This window comes from Balaenoptera acutorostrata, chromosome 21 (genome assembly GCF_949987535.1).
Source record: "Balaenoptera acutorostrata chromosome 21, mBalAcu1.1, whole genome shotgun sequence".
NCBI classification, from domain to species: Eukaryota; Metazoa; Chordata; class Mammalia; order Artiodactyla; family Balaenopteridae; genus Balaenoptera; species Balaenoptera acutorostrata.
Genome location: NC_080084.1, coordinates 4601668 through 4620575, shown reverse-complemented (window position 1 = coordinate 4620575; position 18908 = coordinate 4601668). Strand labels below are relative to the sequence as shown.

The 18908-nt window shown below is 45.0% G+C and overlaps 1 protein-coding gene and 1 pseudogene across 5 annotated transcripts in view; one reads left to right on the top strand and one right to left on the bottom strand.

Moving 5' to 3' along the window:
• The window catches only part of PSD3 (pleckstrin and Sec7 domain containing 3), a 551931-nt gene that overhangs the window by 478326 nt on the left and 54697 nt on the right, over positions 1–18908 (bottom strand). For 2 of the 5 annotated variants that reach the window (XM_057537137.1, XM_057537139.1), the window contains exon 1: positions 4972–5242. The exons of 2 other annotated variants lie outside the window; for them this stretch is intronic. In XM_057537137.1, the coding sequence (XP_057393120.1) occupies positions 4972–4992 (21 nt within the window). In that variant the 5' untranslated portion in view covers positions 4993–5242. Of the gene's footprint in view, positions 1–3652; positions 3716–4971; positions 5243–18908 lie in introns of those variants that run through there. One more of the 5 variants, XM_057537136.1, reaches the window with a different exon arrangement.
• On the top strand, positions 18049–18824 carry LOC130706090 (protein phosphatase 1F-like; annotated as a pseudogene).

The window sequence follows — 18908 nt, the reverse complement described above, 5'->3', positions numbered from 1 at the left end:
TCTTAACCACTGCACCACCAGGGAAGCCCAGTGCCTCTAAATGTTCTTGGCAGGTTTTCTTAGTGGTCAGTGGACAAGCCTTTTTGGATCCCAACATAGAGTTTGGTACATAAGTACTTAATATTTGCGGAATGAATGAATGAATGGACAGCATATTAATGTCTATACTTCAGTGTCTGCCATGATATACTTACAGATGCTCGTGGAAAGCAATGGGATTTTTTTTCTACATGGAAGATTTTTATGAGGAGAAATAAGCATCAGCAGATGGGGTAGGCAGCTCATGGACCCTTCGGAGACAATAGAAATGAAGCTGAAAAACAAGCGTCTGTCCAAAGGGAACTCTGATATTCAAGTGAAAGTTTCAGACCCAAGGACACATCTTGCTTCTTCAAACACTCATTACTTGTAGCTTTTACAGACACGAAGGTAAGGTCTGGGAACGTGCTCTGGAAGATCACACCGCTTGCTGCCATTTCTCAGTATTTTCCCAATATAATTTTGCTAGAAGATAATATAACCACAAAGGCAGCAATCATCCAATTACACTGTCTGTGCCACTGACTCTTACATCCATATTTCCCCTTCCCTCAGTGTCCTGTGACTCAATCTATATTGCTGTGCCTATCAAATGACTTCTTGGAAAGAAAGAACTGTTGAAAAACAAAACTCAAAAAAGACTTTAAGTTATCATATACAGAGAAAAGCAGTTCCACTGGTCCTTAACTAATAATCACGTGAAGGCCAAACAAAAGAAACTACAGCTCCTTCTGTTTAAATTTTTCTACTTCCCTTGTCCACAGACTGAAGAACCACAGGAAGAGCCAAGCTGCTCCATTTCTGTAATTCACTTTTTCTTAGCAAAGGTCTGGGAACAGAAGGCAAGAGAAACAGGGAGCAGCTGCCACCTGATCTTTTTTATTAATGCCCTCGGCTCACCCCCCATTCTCCTATTGTTTCAGACCCCTTTCTCAACAACCTAAGTCCCAGCTCACTAGAAGAAAAAACAAGGAAAAGCAGACTTCTCTGTGTCAACACCCACAGTTACAGAAAAGTCTAGGTCACTTCAATCATGTGAGGTAACTGTAAGTTAATATAGGTGAGCTTTACACTCAATTTTAAATTGTTAATCTGCTTTATTTTGAATCCCAATTAATTACTTGTAACCATATGGAACTCCTTACATAATCCCTTTAGTAATCCCTTTAGACACTACATGTGTTTTTGAAAGAAAAATACACAATTTCCATCTCTTGAGCCAAACAACAATCCTTGTCCCACTATTTAAGCCAACAGACATATAAAATAATGGTTGCTGATGAATTAGTCATCCAATTTCAGATTCCAAGGCCCAGAGAATCTAAACATGAGAGCCAAAAAGCTCAGTTTCTACAACTCACAATGCTAACTTTGAGGACATAGAAGCAGAATGGTAGTTAAGACCACTGGACCGCCAAGTTTAAATCTCAGCTCTGCCCCTTATTAGCTGTGTTACTTAACCTCTCCAGACTTCAGACTGGAGATAATGGCAGTACTGACCGCATGGGGCTGTCATGGGGACTAGAGGTAACCTGTGTGAAAACACACAATAAGATCTCAATAAATATTAGCTGTGACTGTAACAATGCATCATGCTTGAACATATCACATGAAATAAGCACTTTCCAAAAGTTAGGCCACAATTTGAAACTTAAAGGAAAATGCTGCTTCTCAGACAACCCACACAAAGCTACTAGGTAAGAAAAGAGCCTCAGGCTCAGGTCAAAATGTTCATTTTCCCTCTTACCCTAACCCCAAGGATAAACTTCCAAAAATGTCCATCGACATGTACAAGTTATTCTGATTCATCTCACTGGCCTGTGACCAGCGAAAAGGGAATTTCAAACTAGACGGTTGTTCACAGTTAAACAGGCCCGGAGAAATGAGTGGTCAGCCGTGGCCAGGGCCTGGCGCTTACACGGAGGATGGGGAGAGAAGCTGGTGACTCCCTCACACCACGCGTGTGCCCGAAAGAGAAAACGCCTCGCCACCTCTGTGCCCTGGAGTGTCAACAAAATCCTGCCCACTCAGCACCAACATGGCCCCAGTCTGTTGACCTTCTGGGCACAGCAGTCTAAAGGTGTAAAGCAACTATACTCCAATTTAGAAAAAAAAAAAGAAAAAAAAAAAAAAAGAAACACAGGAAAGGTACAAAGGGACACCCTCTCAAAAAATGCCACTGCTAAAATTCTTTCCAGCAAATTTCTGAAACTGCAAACAATACCACAAACGAAAGCTGTCCAGACATGGACACTATGAACAAATGCTCTGGGGAATTTCACCTGGATGGTGCACTACCCTAAACTAAGGTTCGGCTGATTTAACTGTGAAAGAACTTAGGAAGAGCTGAGAGGCAGTACCCTAGGTGGAAATGTCTCCACTCTTAGCAAAGGGAAGCCAAGGACGGCTGCGCCTGGCCACCACTGCATGGGGAGAGTCCCAAATGTTGAGAACCATCAAAGCAGCAGTGACTGGAGGTGAGCCTGGACCCCAAGGTGTCTGTAAGCCTGAGTCACATGCTCAGGTAAGGGGGCTTTGGTCACCTACTGATCACCAGATTATTTCTCACAGGCTGCCTAAACATCAATCGTGTCTGAATTCGTTTCTAAAAATTGAGAAGGATCATCATCCATTACTTACTTCTTAATCCAACCCAAACCCAAAGAAATGCTCTTTTCATAATTGGCAAATGACAACATTACCTCAGGTAAACCTCAAACAAACCAGTCCGGAGGCCAAAGTACATACACATTTTAACGTTCACACGTTTTTTGCCTCAGCACTTCTTAACCAAGACTGGGCCTAATCCATTACCACACTGGTGTCTTAGTTTATGAATGATGACAGATGACTCCAGAATTTCTAAAGAAGAAAAATCACCTCTAAAAGGAGTAATGCCTTGGACATGTTTTTTCAGAAAAATGCCAGGCTAAATCCCACTCATATTTTCCACCAGGGTCAGCAAACAAATACCAAGGTTTTAGAAAGTGAACAGAACCACGGATGGAAAGTATCACTGAATTTCCCTTTTTCAGGGAACTAATTTGCCGTCTTATATTATTTTTATTTCCAAATTCCCAAGATTTACTAGCCTAAAAGGATTTCCGAGATATCTCACTTTTTTAAGTGCTAGTAGTTAATTAAAAGCAAAATTAAAGCTCTTAACACAACGTACATAGTAAAGCAAGTATTATTCTTTGGTCACAAATGAAATGAACAGTGTCAACAAAACCTTTTTTAAAGCCAACACTCATTCAGATTGGCAAATCAAGCTTCTTACACTTGCATTTTTAAAAATAAAATTCAACTGTGGAATTTCACCTTAAAATAAGGTTATTTTAGCTTTGCAGCTTCCATCACTCTCCCCCATTCAATGACCAGGATGTGCTGATCCGTTCACAGAACATATAAACTGAGAGAGATTCAGAAGGTGAAGCTGAGAGTACATCACTGAATAAGGAATGCATGTACACGTTTAGGCGTGAAACCATAAAATGCTGGGGCTGGAAGGCTCCGAGGGAGCACCTCTCCACCCAATCCCCTTATCCCACAGAGGAGGAAATTTCAGCTCCAGAGGCTAAAGTATGTGCCCAAGACAGTGGCAAAAACTCACCCAGTCAGTGATATAACCTACAAGCCAGGTGTCTAAGCACTTTCCATGGTACCCACTCTGCTCCTGTTAGCACAAAAAGTGTGTATTAATGAAATATCAGACAAGACAAACCCACAGAGCTGCCACACGACTTGTGAGACGATATAGAGAGTTGTAGAAGGACATGCATCGAGCCACTAAAAAATTGTTTGGGAAGGTGTTGCTTTGTTTTGCTGGTTTTGTTTAGCATGCCGCATTTATTTTTAAGTGGTGAAGAGGAATTTAACGACTTTTTAAAAAAATATCCCTTGATCTGCAAATACTCTTAAGGAAGGACGGTAAAGCCTGTCTTGGAAGAAGCTAGAAAGTGCATTCGCTTTCCTCCAGCGGGGAGCATCCTTTCCCCCCCGACGCGACGGCCGCCCCAACCCTCCCCTTCAAGGTCCACCCCAACCTGCCCACAGAGGCCGTCCAGGCCCTCGCTCGCCAGAACCCCGCCCTCCTCTGGGTTCCTCCTTCACAGCTCTGCCCAAGCCGCCCCTCCTAGAAGGCAAGCTCCTTGACAGCACAAAGCCTGTCGCACTCACCTGGCTACGGGGCTCCGCAAAATCCTCTGCAGATACTCAACTATGGCTCATGAATTGGAAGCATCTGCTCCCAGAATCCCGGTGAGCGGAATTTTCCAGACCTCGTCTTCCCTACACCAGCACCTGGACCCACTTAAGAGCTATTCCGGAGTGGAAACCCGGGACCCCAGTGTCTGTGGACAATGACGTCGTCGCATGCGTCGCGTCCTCCGAGGGGAGCGGTAACACTACACATTTGTCATCCAGGCAACCGACAGCATTTTAAACCCACGTCCTCCAAGTGGTGCCTGCTTTTTTTTTTTAACATCTCACAACATCGCCTGCCACAACTTGCAGCAGAAACCCGCGGACAAAGTTAAATGCAAGTACCACCGAAGGGCTGCAACGTCTTTCAAGGTGCGGAATCCCCCCCCTCCCGCTGGCCGCGCGCCCGCTCGCTACGCGGGGCTTCCCTGTTCTCCTGACAGAAACCAGAGCGCCGCGCACTCGGCCGCCGGGCCCCCTCCCGCCTCCCCCGCCGTCCCGGCCTCGCGGCTGGAAAGCGGGGGTCGGGGTGAACCCCCCGAACCGCCACCCCACAGAGCGAGCCTTCCGGCTCCTCACCCGCACAAAGAGGGGGCAGAAAGGAAGCAGTTACCGAACCCGACGTCCAGCGGTCCGCGACCCCGGGACCGAGCAGCCACAAAGCACCGCCGCCCCGACGGCCGCCCGCGCTCCCGCCCCCACCCGCCTGCCCGCCGGGTAGAGCCTCACCGCGGCGTCGCTTCCTTCCATCTCCCATCGCCCGCCAAGCTGCCGGAGCCTCAGGCGCGACTGCGGGCGACCGGGCAGCCGGGCGGCCGGCGCGCTCTTTGTCGGGCTCCCGGGACACCGGCGGGCGGCGGGCGCGCTCCCTGGCGGAGGCTGCGGCCGGGCCGCGGCCCACGGACGGCGGGGGCGGGCGCGGGGCCCGAGGGGCGAGGGGAGGGAGGAGAAAGAGCCGGGGAGGGCGGCGGGGCCGAGGGTGGGAGGGGCGCGGGAGAGGGGGGCGGGCCCCGCGGGGGAGCGGGAAGGGGGCGGGGCAGCCGGGGAGGTAGGGGGCGGGCAGGAGCGGGGAGGTGGGCGGTGCCCCAGAGGAAGGGAGGGGAGAGACGAGGGGGAGGGGGAAGAAAGGGGGAGGGGGAGGGGCCGGCCCCGCGCCGAGCTCGCAGTCGCCGGTCTCCAGCGGAAGGCTGCCTGTTGCTTCGTTCGTCTGCCTGAGGAAAGTGAGCCGCGCTTCCGACTGAGTTTCCTGTCAGGAAGCGCCGCGAGGGGAGCGGCGTCTCGCGTGCTCCCGGGACTAGCGCCCGACACGCCCACGCGTCCCATTGGGTCGCGGCATCCGGGCGGGGGCCGCTGGCGTCCGTGTAGGAGTTTGCTCGCCAGCGACCCGCCGACCCTTTCCAAGTCCAGTCCCTCGAGGCAGATCCTGCGCTCGCGGCCACCGCGGTCCCGGCTCCGAATGCGCGTGCCGGGGGATCCCGGCGTAAACTTCCAACCGAAGTGCCGCAGACCGATGCCCTTTTTCCTCTTCGCCTCGACCTTGTGCGGCAGAGACCGGGGCTGGGAAGGCGCCCTCCTCTGGCCGAGGGAGGGGGAAACCTAAGCCCCCCCGCCCCGGCCCCCGGAGGTCCGTTACCCGCGGAGAGCGCGCTCAGCACCTAGAGCAGAGCCCCGCGTGGCCGGCTGCACGGTGCTATGGTATGAGGGTGTTGCAGCCTTAGAGTCTGGCTTCCGTGACCGCTGGAAGATGTCCAAATAAAGGGAAATGGCTAACAATGGCCAAGCGTTGAGTCGGGGATGGAGGGTCAGGCTCCTTGGTGGCCCGAGGAGCCAGCCCACCAGGTCAGGGTGCAGCAGGCCCCTGAGTCTCCTGCTTTGCCTTGCCCCATTCACAGCTGCCGGTCAGCCAGCGGCGCCCACCAGCGGAACCAGAATGAGGGGGTGGATGCATTTATGCAGATCCAGTCCAGCTTCTGAAAATGGTCGTAGTCCGTGCTCCCCGGCCAGAGCAGAAGTTTGGGCAGATGTGTGGCTTCTAAAGCACCCCAGTTACTTGGGCATATTTCTCTTTTATGGATCCTCCCCTCTTGACAGAATGACGCAAAGAAGACAGTCCCTGTGAGCCTATTCTCAATAAACTCCTACCTTCCTTGAACCGGGAGGTCTGATGACTTTGTTGGCAAAGAATCAGGAGTAAAACCAAGTAGGAAATGCTGTTGCTACCTAGGGCTTGACCGCTGGCCTGGTGGCCTTTACCTGGAAAATCAACCGACAGCTCATACATGGAAGAAGGTCAGGATTTTGAGCTGAATCTAAACCCATACCAACGATGCCCAGACATAACTTCATAGAAGAGGCAGAGTAGATGGAGATTTGCATGAGCTTACTAGTTAAGGGATGTGGTAATAGACACCTATAATCTGAGGCTCTGTTTCCTCAATTACTGAAAGAGGATAATAATAGCTTGAAGAACTGTTACTAGCATGACAAGTTATGTAAAGTTCCTGGCCCCTAGTAAATGTTCAATAAAGAGGCATTTCAAAAGTTAGGCAACAGAAACATTTTCATCACAAAGCAAAGTTTTTTTTTCTCTCTGAATTCAACAACATGTTTTAAGATTTTACTTACAAAGCTGGTCACAGCTATTAAATAATCATTCATTCTTCCCACCTTAAATAATCAAAGGCATAATTGTAGGAGATTCTGATCGGCATAAATTAACCAGTGTTGCCACTTCTGATTTGACAAAGCCCAAAGCAAATCAAATAAAGGTTGACATCGCATTTTGCCAGCATGTATTTTGTGGATAAATATTTTGTTAGGTTTCTTGAAGTATTGGGAATAGAGTATGAATTTGCATTTCTGCTACTCTAGCCCGCAGAGGTCCCAGGCACCCAGCTCAAAAGATCACAGTTGTGCTCAAGTTCGGTGTCTGAATACACAGACATCCACCTTGTAAAAGTAGGGAGGAGGCACACCGGCCAGGGAGGAGCAACTACTCCTAAAGAGGTATGGGCTGGTCTGTATTTATCCAGTGCCATATGCCTCCCCGAACTCTGCCATGAGCCCTGTGTTGCGTTGTGGAAAGAGAAAAGATAATTTAGGCAAGACATTAGGTACCAGCGGTCAAAAGAAGAAATGAAAAGGAAATGGAAATTCTCTCATGCATGATTCATGCATACAGTTAATCCCCACTATTTCTGAAGGCCAGTTTGAAGAACCAGATTGCGGAATTTTTTTTTCTTTGTTTTGTTTTGTTTTTTTGTACAAGAGTGAATATTTATTTAGAATGGGAAAAAAACTTTAATACAAATTTCTAAAAGTTGACAAGTTACGAACACACCACCAAGTCCAGAAAAATCACATATTTTATTAATTAACTTCCTAAAATACCTTTACAGTACTTTTCCCCCATGTGTTTTGGCTGCATACTTTTGATCATCTCTTTGGAATGACTTTTTTTAACAGCTTTATTGAGATATAACTTATACACCGCACAACTCACCCATCTAAACTGTACAGTTCAATGGGTTTTAGTATATTCACAGAGTTGTGCATTTTATAAAAATATTATCACGCCAAAAAGAAACACTATATTCTTAGCAGTCACTGCTCTTTTCTTTCTAACCCCCTCAGCCCCAAACAACCACTAATCTACTTTCTGTCTCTATGGACTTACCTATTCTGGACTTTTCATATAAATGAAATCATACACTATGTGGTCTTTTTGTGACTGATTTCTTTCACTTAGCCTAATGTTTTCAGTGCTCATCTGGGACCAGCATATATCAGAACTTCATTCCTTTTGTTGCCAAATAATATTCCACTACCCATTCATCAGCTGATGCATATTTGTGTTGTTTCTACTTTTTGGCTTTTATGAATACTCCTGCTATAAACACTCCTGTGCGAGTTTTTGTGTGGATGTTATATTCTCATTTCTCTTGGGTAGAATTCGTGGGTCATATGTAACTCTGTTTAATTTTATTGCAAAACTGTGCCTCGCAGTGGCTGCACCATCTCGTATTCCCATCAGCAATGTATGAGGGTTCCCATTTCTCCACATCCTAACCAACACTGGTTATTGTCTGTATTTTGATTTTATAGCCATTCTAATGAGTGTGAAGTGGTAGAATAACTCTGTAACATCATTTCTGATGGGTAGAATAAAAAGTCTTTTCTCCAGCATAGTTGATCAAAAGTTGTTTGGTTTTTTTAATTGACACTTCAGAAAAGTTCCTGTCTCACATTCATTATTGAAAATAACATGTACAATTTTACTGTGTTGTCAAATTTAGGAAGACGTCTCAAGTTTCTTTCATATGTGAGCCGTAGGATATGGGGACATTTCAAGTCATTTAGGCAATGATTAACATTAAGTGCTCTTAAATTCATCTTTATTAATATTGTTGTGAATTTTATCATTTCATAGATGTCAGTTATTTCATGTCAAAAGAGAAAAAGAAAATTTTTCATTGCATTCTATGGTTCACTCCTCGTTTTTACCTGAATTCTCAAACAATCCAAGAGTCTTAAAACATGCATTTTTAAAGTTTTTATTTGAAATACACAAACAACTCTAACCTCTACAGTATTTTCAATTAGAAGACCTCTTAACACATTAATCATTTATCAGTTGTATACAAATAACTGGTATATTAGAGTGGAGAACGTTAGCTTATTTATTGTCAAATTCCTAGCTTCTAGCACTGTTCTTGGTCCATAGTAAAGACTCAGTGAATAATTGTTGAGTTGAAATTTGCCCTTATCCAAGGTAGAATTATTCAACTTACATACACAACAAATATTCAACTCAAATATACAACAATCTAAAATCACGTTGTCCTTGAATTTCAGTAGCCCAAGGTGAAACTGAAAGGACAAAATTCACCTGGCATTTGACTCTACTGAATACTGAATGGATGCTGGATGGATAAGAGGATTGGGAGACAAGAAGCAAAGAGCAAAAATCTGGTCACTGTGCTGAGGTGATTTCAAAGAGCAGAGACTCAGGGGAAGATCAAGGAGGAAGTGACATTGGCTCCCTGTGCTGCATGCGCAGAAATGTTAGATCACAGGCTGGACCCAGTTCACCTTTTCCCCAGGATCCAAATAAGTTAGGCTACGTCTGGGAAGAAGAAGAAGAGGAAGGAGAAGGAGAAGAAGAAACACAAATAACAAAGGTTTCATTCATTCATATGACCAATACTTCTTGAATATTTGCTATGTATTGTACTAGGTATAGTTCACTGACTTTAGCAGTAAATGAAACATCCCTGTCCTCATGAAGCGTACAGTCTAATGACCTTGGGAAGACAGAAAATATGCAAGATAAGTTAATATTTATAAGACCTGATATGGTGATAAGCATTTTAGAGAAAAATAAAACAAGGAAGAGGAACAAGGAGTAAGGAGTGTGGGTGTGGGGAGTGGATGGTTGCAAAGGGTGTTTGGAGAAGGCTGCGCTGAGAAGGGGAAATCTGAGTGAGGACCTGAAGGAGGTGAGACGCCAGCCTCACAGACAGACAGGTGAGGAACTGTGAGTGCAGAGGCCCCGAGGGCTCGCCTGGCGTGTTCGGGCCACAGCAAAGATGTCAGTGTGTCGGTGTGCCGAGAGCCGAGTGAGGACGGGTGACGGCAGGAGGTGTGGTGTGTGGGGCCTTACAGGCCACTGAGAGGATCTGGGCTTTTAACTGACTTTGGAAGCTTTGGAGCAGAGGAGTAGTGGGATCTGATTTCTCTTTTACCAGGATCACCTTGTATGGGGTGTCGGAAACAGGGAAGTGAATTAGGAAGCTAATGCAACAATCCAAGCAGATGAGGGTGGCATAGACCAGGGTGGAAGCAAAGGAGGTAGTGAGAAGTGTTCAGATTCTGTCGTATTTTGAAGGTTGAACTGACAGGATTTGCTGATCAATGGAGGGTGGAAGAGAAAGAGAGTCAAGGATGACTCCAAGTGTTTGGGGGAGAACCGCTTGAAAGATGGAGTTGGGAAACTGAGCTGGGAAGAATCTGCAGGGGAGCAGGACTAGGCGGGGGACGTCAGAGCTCAGCTGTGGACATGGTGAGTTACAGGCATCTTTCAGACACCCAACGGTAGTGCTGCATAAGCAGTTGGAGATCAGAATTCAGGCAAGAGGTTGGTGCTGGAGCTATAAATTTGGAAGTTAGAGTAGAAGTGGTATTTACACCCGTGAAATGGGATGAGATCACCAAAGGGGTGGAGAAAGAGAAAGAGAAAGTCCAAGGCAACGCTAAGAAGTTAGGGGGATGAGTAAGAACCAGCAGAGGAGGTTGAAAAAGTAGGAGGAGAGCAGGTAGATGCTCTTAATGGAATATTGTCAGGTTATTTTTACATGAAACTTTTTGCTCTCTAAAGTTTTCAGTTAGCATTTTCTCTACTCTGCTGTCTCCCTACACCCTGCAATCATCACTTCTCTTTTTATCAACACGTTCATTCTATCATTTTCAAGAAGAATGGAAGAGAGTGTTTATACCTGTGTTCTAGCAATTTCTCACTTTGTCTCAAGCTAATTTGTTACACCTGACCTAGTTACTAATATTTGTTTACTATTTTTTGCAAAAATAATTACTTCTAGAATTCACTAAAAAAGATATTTAATTAATATATAGGTTTCCAGGCTGATAGAAACTGTTTATTAATTAATTTGTATTTAATTTCTGTATTTTTTTGTTACAAAAGAAAAGAAGTGCCAACCACAGCTTCTTGAAATTATAACAAGAAAATTCGAGTGGAATGACTATACACATTAGAACCAGGATGTTGAATAAGTTCCATTCCTGGTATAACCAAAACTGTCCTCCACAATCATTTCATTCGGTGGGAGAAACTCTTCCCCGTCATTAAATGAAAACTTGGCAGGCCCAGAAATTGTTCAGCTCACTCTAGACACAGGGTCAGTTCAGTAATTAAACTACCCAGTCCTGGAGAGCCCAAACTTGACCTGACATCAGATCTTCTTCCCTGCTTAGCTGGAATTGTGCTATGGGAAGGAGAGTGTAGGTGACAACCTCTGCTCCTGTTCCACAGCCCTAAGTACCCACTGGGACACCTCCTCTTCTTACTGATACTCTCCAGCCCACCCCAATGGATAGACCACAGGGAGGTAGACCCCAGGCCAACTCCCGTGCACATGGTCCACGTCTGGTCCACAAGAACACTCATGGCCCTTGCTCAGCAACTCTGGAAGTGCAAGCTAATCCCAACCACACAGCAGGGGATCTCGGGCCCTGCCCCTAGAGCACTCAACTCTCTCTCACACTGAGTTTCCTGGGAAGCAACAGTCTCCATTAGCTTTCTGGGGCATGAGTGAGGCCACTATCCTCAGTGTTTTCCAGCTACAGGGAACAACTTCAAATTTCTCCAACGACTGTCTTTGAAGTCCCTGTATGAGTCTTGGGGTCATAGAGTAGAACCTCCCACCTTCCCCTAATGGGGAGTAGAACCAGGCGACAGCTCTAGTCACCATGTCCTCCCAATCTCCTTACACTCACTTCTTTTTACAGCTTTGATCTAACTGTGGGATCCAAGATTGTGGAGCAGGATCTCAGGACCATTTCCTTAAAAATCTGTACATGGGGTGGAGGTCTGTTTCACATTCACTTTGTACACTTTCATATCTAATGCATTGACACCTCAGTGGAACCTGAGACAGAAAGAGCCCCATTCTACCTACCATCCTCTTATCTTTCTTGACTTGAAAGAGTCAAAGCATTTTTTTCTTGCTGTAAATACATGTGCACATATGTTTACATGGACATTTAAGTATATACATTACATATTGTACATCTGGATATAGCCTTAATCACCTCCATTGTAGATTTATATGTTTGAAGGCGATGACTGAAAGACTGGTACCCTTGTGGACAGAAATCACTGAAAAAATCCTCCATCTACACCTAGCCCAATTCACCACGACCACATTGTGGATATTGGGACACTTCATATTACCTATTCCTCATACCCATCCTGTCCAATTTGATAACTACTAGCCATATGTAGCCATTTAAATGTAAAAGAATTAACTTAAATTAAAACCCAGTTTCTGAGCCTGACTACTATATTTAGACAGTGCAGTCACAGAACCTTTCCGTCATCACAGAGTTCTGCTGGACAGCACGGCCTCGCACGGGCTTTGGCACATAGGAGGCACTGAATGGCAAGTGAAAGTTTCGTCCAAAGATACTGTTACCAGAAGGGGGACCCAGAAGTGGGCTCTTGTCTAACACCCAGAAATGAATTGTCCGAGGAGACACACTTACTGACAAAGCAAAAGATTTTGTTGGGAAGGGACACCCAGGTGGAGAGCAGCAGGGTAGGGGAACCCAGTAGAACTGCTCTGCCGTGCGTGCGGCTTGCAGTCTCAGGTTTTATGGTGATGGGGTTAGCTTTGGGGGTTGTCTCTGGCCAACCATCTTGCTTGTGCCCATATTTGGTCTGACTCAGTGTCCTTCCTGATGGTACGTGCATCTCTTAGCCAAGATGGTTTCCAGCATGAGGGTTTCTGGGAGGTCGGCAGGACATATTATGGGCTGGCGTCTCCTCCCTCCTTTTGGCCCCTCCCGAATTCTCCAGGTTGGTTTTAGGTGGCAGCACCATGTTCCTTATTGGGACCTCCTATTGTGAGACAACTCATGCAAGTGGTTATTATCGTGCCTGGCCAAGGTGAGTGGTTTCAGCCAACAGTTCCCTAACAATACCATATGATTGCCCTGGTTTATTTTTCTGAGAATATAAAGCTTTTTAGTACAGTACTAGGTACTGACTCAACCATCAAGAACAAAAACCAAGGTACATAGGTATAGCTGCTTTTCTATTTCACACTTGAAAACCTATCTGCATCCTCCTACTCCACTAGAAAATGCTTTACCGTCCAAATAATTACTGAAAATATTTGGGGAAAAGTCCCTATTTCCCTCAAAAAACAAATTACTTTTTCAGAATTATTCCAGTGAAAAGGAATTGTTTCAAAAGCAGTGTTTGTATTGAAGGGGGATTCCATATAAAAACTACTTTGCTGAAATAAGCATTTCACGTATAATATTTTTCCAGAGTAGAAATGACCTATGAAAATTACCGATGCCTGAGTGCGTTCACATTGTAAAAGTACCCTGGTGTTCAAAAGCAGTCTTTATTGTCACAATCCTCACAATCTTTCTGGCAAGGCTTTAGTGATAATGGCAAATCCCAGAAGCTGAATCTGTAAATGTTCTGAATTGTGACCCCAAGAAAATCAGACCAGACTAGACTTCAGGTGCAGAGATGACCACACCTTCTTTATTTACTTCCTTTTTATCTCCTGCCTAAGGCACATTGCCCAGCACAGAGGAGTTGCCCATCAAATGTTCCCTGAATGCATAGATGAATGAATTCTCTCTCCTTATTTTGGGAGGGACTAGCATGTGGTTTAGGGATTCCTTTGATTTCAGTGGCTCTACAGAGAGAAATGTTGGTGAACACTGTCAACAAAGCAGGTAAGAGAACTTCCGATAGAACTCTCATCTCAAAATATCTGCTTTAGGAACTCTTACATTTGAAAATTTCTGTAACTGTGTTCATGAAAGGAGAGAAATCTACCCATTCTCTCTCCATTTCCCATTAAAGACCCTCATTCTGGACACATCTGCTGAATTACCTGCAAGAGTTGACAAGTTCCTGGGGCTGAATTCTGACCGAGTGGCTCTTTTCGAGTCACCTCACTTCTGAACTCTGTGAGCCCAGCTATTTTGGCCCTATTGATTCATATAAATCCACAGTCAGGAACCCTGGAGAAAAGGGTTTCTTTCCTTCAAAATCAGCTTTATTGATGGATAGTTTACATACCGTAAAACTCACCAATGTTAGTGCTGTGGTACTGTGATTTATAATAAGAAATATACTTGGTCTTCCTCCTGCTCCTGACACAGAGCTCCAGAAGATCTCGAAATTCCTAAGTGGTGAGAGCAGAAGCGTCTTTTGTTATGTTGATGGCGTGACTTTAGAACCTTACCTGAGGGTGGGGGCTAGTTGCAAGGAGAACCAACCCTGTGATTAAAGGGCTAGAATTTTCAGTCCCACCCCCTTGACCTCTGGGAAGGGGAGAGGGGCTGGAGGTTGAATTGATGCCAATTGCCAGTGACTTAATCAACTGGGCCTATGTAATGAAGCCTCCTTAAAAAAACCAAAAAGATGAGGTTCTGGGTTGGAGAACACAAGGAACACAATCTTGCCTTTCGTTCCTTAAGGATGAGCCCTTAACCTGTCGCCTCTGATGCTATGTCCAGGTAGATAGTGTCAGAATTGACTTGAATTGTAGGACACCCATCTGGCACTGGGGAACTGCTTAGTGGTGTGGGGAAAAACCCACACACGTTGAAACTGGTGATAAGAATTGTTAAGTTCAGAGTTCAGTGAGCTTTGGCAAATGTATCGAGTTCTGTAAATCACCACTACAATCAAGATATTTCACACCGGGGCTTCCCTGGTGGCACAGTGGTTAAGAATCCATCTGCCAATGCAGGGGACACAGGTTCGATCCCTGGTCCGGGAAGATCCCACATGTGGCGGAGCAACTAAGCCCGTGTGCCACAACTACTGAGCCTCCACTCTAGAGCCCGTGAGCCACAACTACTGAAGCCTGCGCACCTAGAGCCTGTGCTCTGCAACAAGAGAAGCCACCGCAATGAGAAGCCTGTGCACTACAATGAAGAGTAGCCCCCACTCGCCCCAACTAGAGAAAACCCGCGCGCAGCAACGAAAACCCAACACAGCCAAAAATAAAATAAATTAAAAAAAAAAAAAAAGATATTTCACACCTTCTCCCCCCCAAATTTCCATGCCCCTTTGCAGTCAGCCCCTCCCTCCAGACCCTGGATCCCAACAACTACTAACTCGCTTTTCTCTCCGCTGTAGTTTTCCCTTTTCTAGAATCCCACATAAATGTAATCATGCAGTATGAAATCTTTTGTTATCTGCCTGCTTTCACATAGATTCATGCATGTTTTTATACGGATCTGTAGTTTTTCCTCTTTGTTGTTTAGTAGTGTTCCATGATATGGATATATCAATATAATTTGTTTATTCACCAGGTGATGGACATTTGGGTTGTGTCCAGTTTTTGGCTATTACAAAGAAAATGTTATGAACATCGATATTCAAGTTTTTGTGTATAGTGCATATGATTTTTTCTTGGATAAATATCCAGAAGTGATATTTCTGGGTCATATGGTTAATGTATGTTTATTTTTTTTTAAACGCAAAACAGTTTTCCAACGTGGCCATATTATTTTGCTTTCCCATCTGCAATGTTTGAGAGTTCCAGTATTCTACATTGTTGCCAACACTTGATATTATCAGTTTTTAAAAATTTTTGGCCTTTTGTGTATGTAGAGGGGTATCTCATTGTAGTTTGACTAGCATTTCTTAATGTTAAATAATAATTGAGCATCCTGTCATGTGCTTATTTTCAATTTGTATGTCTTCTTTTGTAAAGTGTCTATTTAAATCTTCTGCCCATTTTCTAAAATGGAATCTTTTTGTCTTCTTTTTATTAAGTTGTAAGAATTCTTTATATATCCTGAATCCAAGTTCTATATCAGATAGGTATTTTGTAAATACATATTTATAAATGTATTTGTATTTGTAAATACATATAATTTTCTCCCTGTTTTTGGCTTGTCTTTTCAGTTTCTTAAGTGTCTTTGAAGAGCAAGAGTTTTTAATTTAAATGAAGTCCAATCTGCCATTTCTTCTGTTATGGTTTGTGTTTTTTTTGTTTCCTAAGAAACCTTTGCCTAATACAATGTCACAAAGATTTTCTCCTATGTTTGCTTCCAGAAGTTTTATAATTTTAACTCTTATGTTTACATTACAACTGAATTTTTTTATGTGGTATGAGTTAAAGGTCAAGGTTCCTTTCTTCCTACATGGAGAGCCAATTGTTCTAAAACCATTCTTGAAAAGATTACCCTTTCCTCACGTAGTTATCTTGTTGAAAATCAACTGAGCATATATGTGTGGGTCTATTTTTGAACTCTCTTCTATTGCATTGATCTTACCAGTTTTTAAAAAATTTTGGCCTTTTGTGTATGCTAACTAAATAAGAGTGGAAGATAAAACCACGAGCAAAAGTCTCAGCGTCATAGAGGGAACTAGGAGGAACACTAGAGATGATGTAACCAGACCTCTTTGCCTTACAGGTGGGGAAACCCTTTACAGATTCTTGGCACAGCTTGAAAGACACTTGTTTGAGTACCGTCATCATAATATTTTACTTTATAAATGTCCTAGGTGGACACATCCCATGATCTGCTCTATTTTGGATCAATGATCACCTTCTAGGGGGGCCTTCCTGCCACTCAGCGTGACTTGGGGATGGATGCTCAGGCCACTGGACCCCTGAGGGGGGGACCACTGGAGGAGGCCAACCTGGGGGCAGTGGGTCCTATCTGGGCCCTTCACTCCAGCCACTGTCTTCACTTGTCAAATGAGTTACAAATAAAATGCTTTTAAGATTTGTAGAGCAATTTAATATTTTTAAAAAATCAACATTTCATCCTCTTACACTAACCCCAAACACACACCCACACACCTCAGAAATGAGACGTGGTTTTATCTATCCCTTATGTTTATTTGTTAAACATAATGTTTAGAAACAAAATTGAAAGCCAAGTTGATTTCTTTCGTAATTTAAGCTATATTAACCTGCTACTGATTTTTTTCAGATGAAAAATATTTCCAGAAAAGGATTAGTAATTTGTAGTTGATGGATATTCAACATTAATGTCAACATTGCCTCTCATTTTGTTGTGAATATAAGTTGAATATGCACAAATTACAGTTAAAGAACTTCTGAAACTTTTAACAATAAGAAGGAGGGCTACTTTAATGCTCCAAATTTTGTCATTTGGTTAAAATGTCATGTAGTTGTCACACACACACAAAACAACAGGACATCTTCAAATCCATTTTGTTCAGAAAAAAAGACTTTTTAATGTGATTTCTAAAAGTTATTTAATAGCTAGAGATACACAATCATCATATTTTTGGATATGAGATTTTTTTCTCCTTTAATTTTTTTCTTCTTTTTGGTTTACTATAGAAATTGCCCATACTAGTTTATATTGCTGATGCTGTTATGGTGCTTTTATAGTAAATGATTGATTCTAGAATGGTTATCCGTAAAAGGACATTTTTCTTTTCTCTTTTAGAATATATTTGTTTTTCAAACCTTAATTTTTATTTCTCCTAAGGAGTAGGGTTTCTATTGCATCTAAAGGATCTATGTAGATGTAGGGCTTAAAAGTGAGAATCAGGACAGATTTTAAACCTCTTCTTTCTTGCTCTCCTTCTCCTTCTGTCTCCTTTCTACCCTGTTCTGCTTACACCCAGCCCTGCACCCTTGCCTTGGTGACCTCCCTAGGATTTATTTTCTCTTTCCTTTTCCCTGGGCTCCCTCTCAGCCTCGCTGTAAAGTTCTCAGTCTATCCCTGGTCTTCTCAGCCTGTTGTCATAGTGACAACCACACTCCCAGGAGTAGCAGTCTCATGAGTGGTTGGGATGGACCTGACACCAGGTCCCACAAACAAGCCTGTAACTGTGTGGACTTAGCGGCTCTGGGCAGACGTTTAGCAGCTGGGCCAGAGCTGTCACCATATGGTGTTGTTAGAGAGAAAGAAAGAAAAACGAGAAAGAAGCCCACACTATTAAAAACCTAGGCTGGGGGGGGGGGGGCGGCTAGCGGGCGCCGGGGGCCGAGTGGCAGAATGAAGACCAACGACCTGGCAGCAGCCCCCGGGGATGCTCTGGGCATGGCCTCGGGAACCCCACAGCAGAACAGCCAGAAGGCAGAGGAGAACCCCAGCCTCCTGGACGCGCTCCTCCGCGACTTTCCAGCCCCGCTGGGCCCGGAGAGCCCTTTGCCATGGAAGGTCCGAGGGACGATGCTGATCCAGGAGGAGGTGGAAGGCGAGCTGGCTGAGCTGGCCGTGGGCTTCCTAAGCAGTAGGAGCGCTCGGCCGCCACTCGCTGCCCGCCTGGCTGCTGCAGACGGACCTTCCTGAGTTCAGGAAGTTGCCGGAGCAGGAGGAGGAGGAGGAGGAGGAGGAGGACGGCGATGAGGAGGAGGAGGCCCCTGTGAGCCTGCTGGATGCTGCGGGCCTGGCGCGGAGCCTCTTTGACCGGCTCTGGGAAGTGTGCTGCCAGTGGCAGAAGCAGGTGCCCGTGGCTGCCTGGGTCCCGCAGCGGCAGTGGCTGGTCTCCGTGCACGCCATCCGTAACGCCCGCCGCAGGATGGAGGACCACACGTGTGCCTCCCAGCCTTCAACCTGCTCTTCGGCCTATCGGACTCTGTGGACCGCGCCTACTTTGCCGTGTTCGATGGGCACGGAGGGGTGGACGCCGCGAGGTACGCGTCTGTGTACATGCACGCTGTTGCTGCCCACCAGCCGGAGCTGCCCACTGACCCCGCGGGGGCCCTGCGAGCAGCCTTCCGCTGCACCGATGATATGTTCCTCTTGAAAGCCCCGCGAGAGTGCAGATAAAAGTTACGTTTACACTGTACCCTCATCTATAAGCGTGCAGCAGAATTACGTCTAAAACAACACAAGTACGGTAAAAAACACCTTATTGCTAAAAAATGCTAGCCGTCATCTGAGTCTTCCAGTCGTGG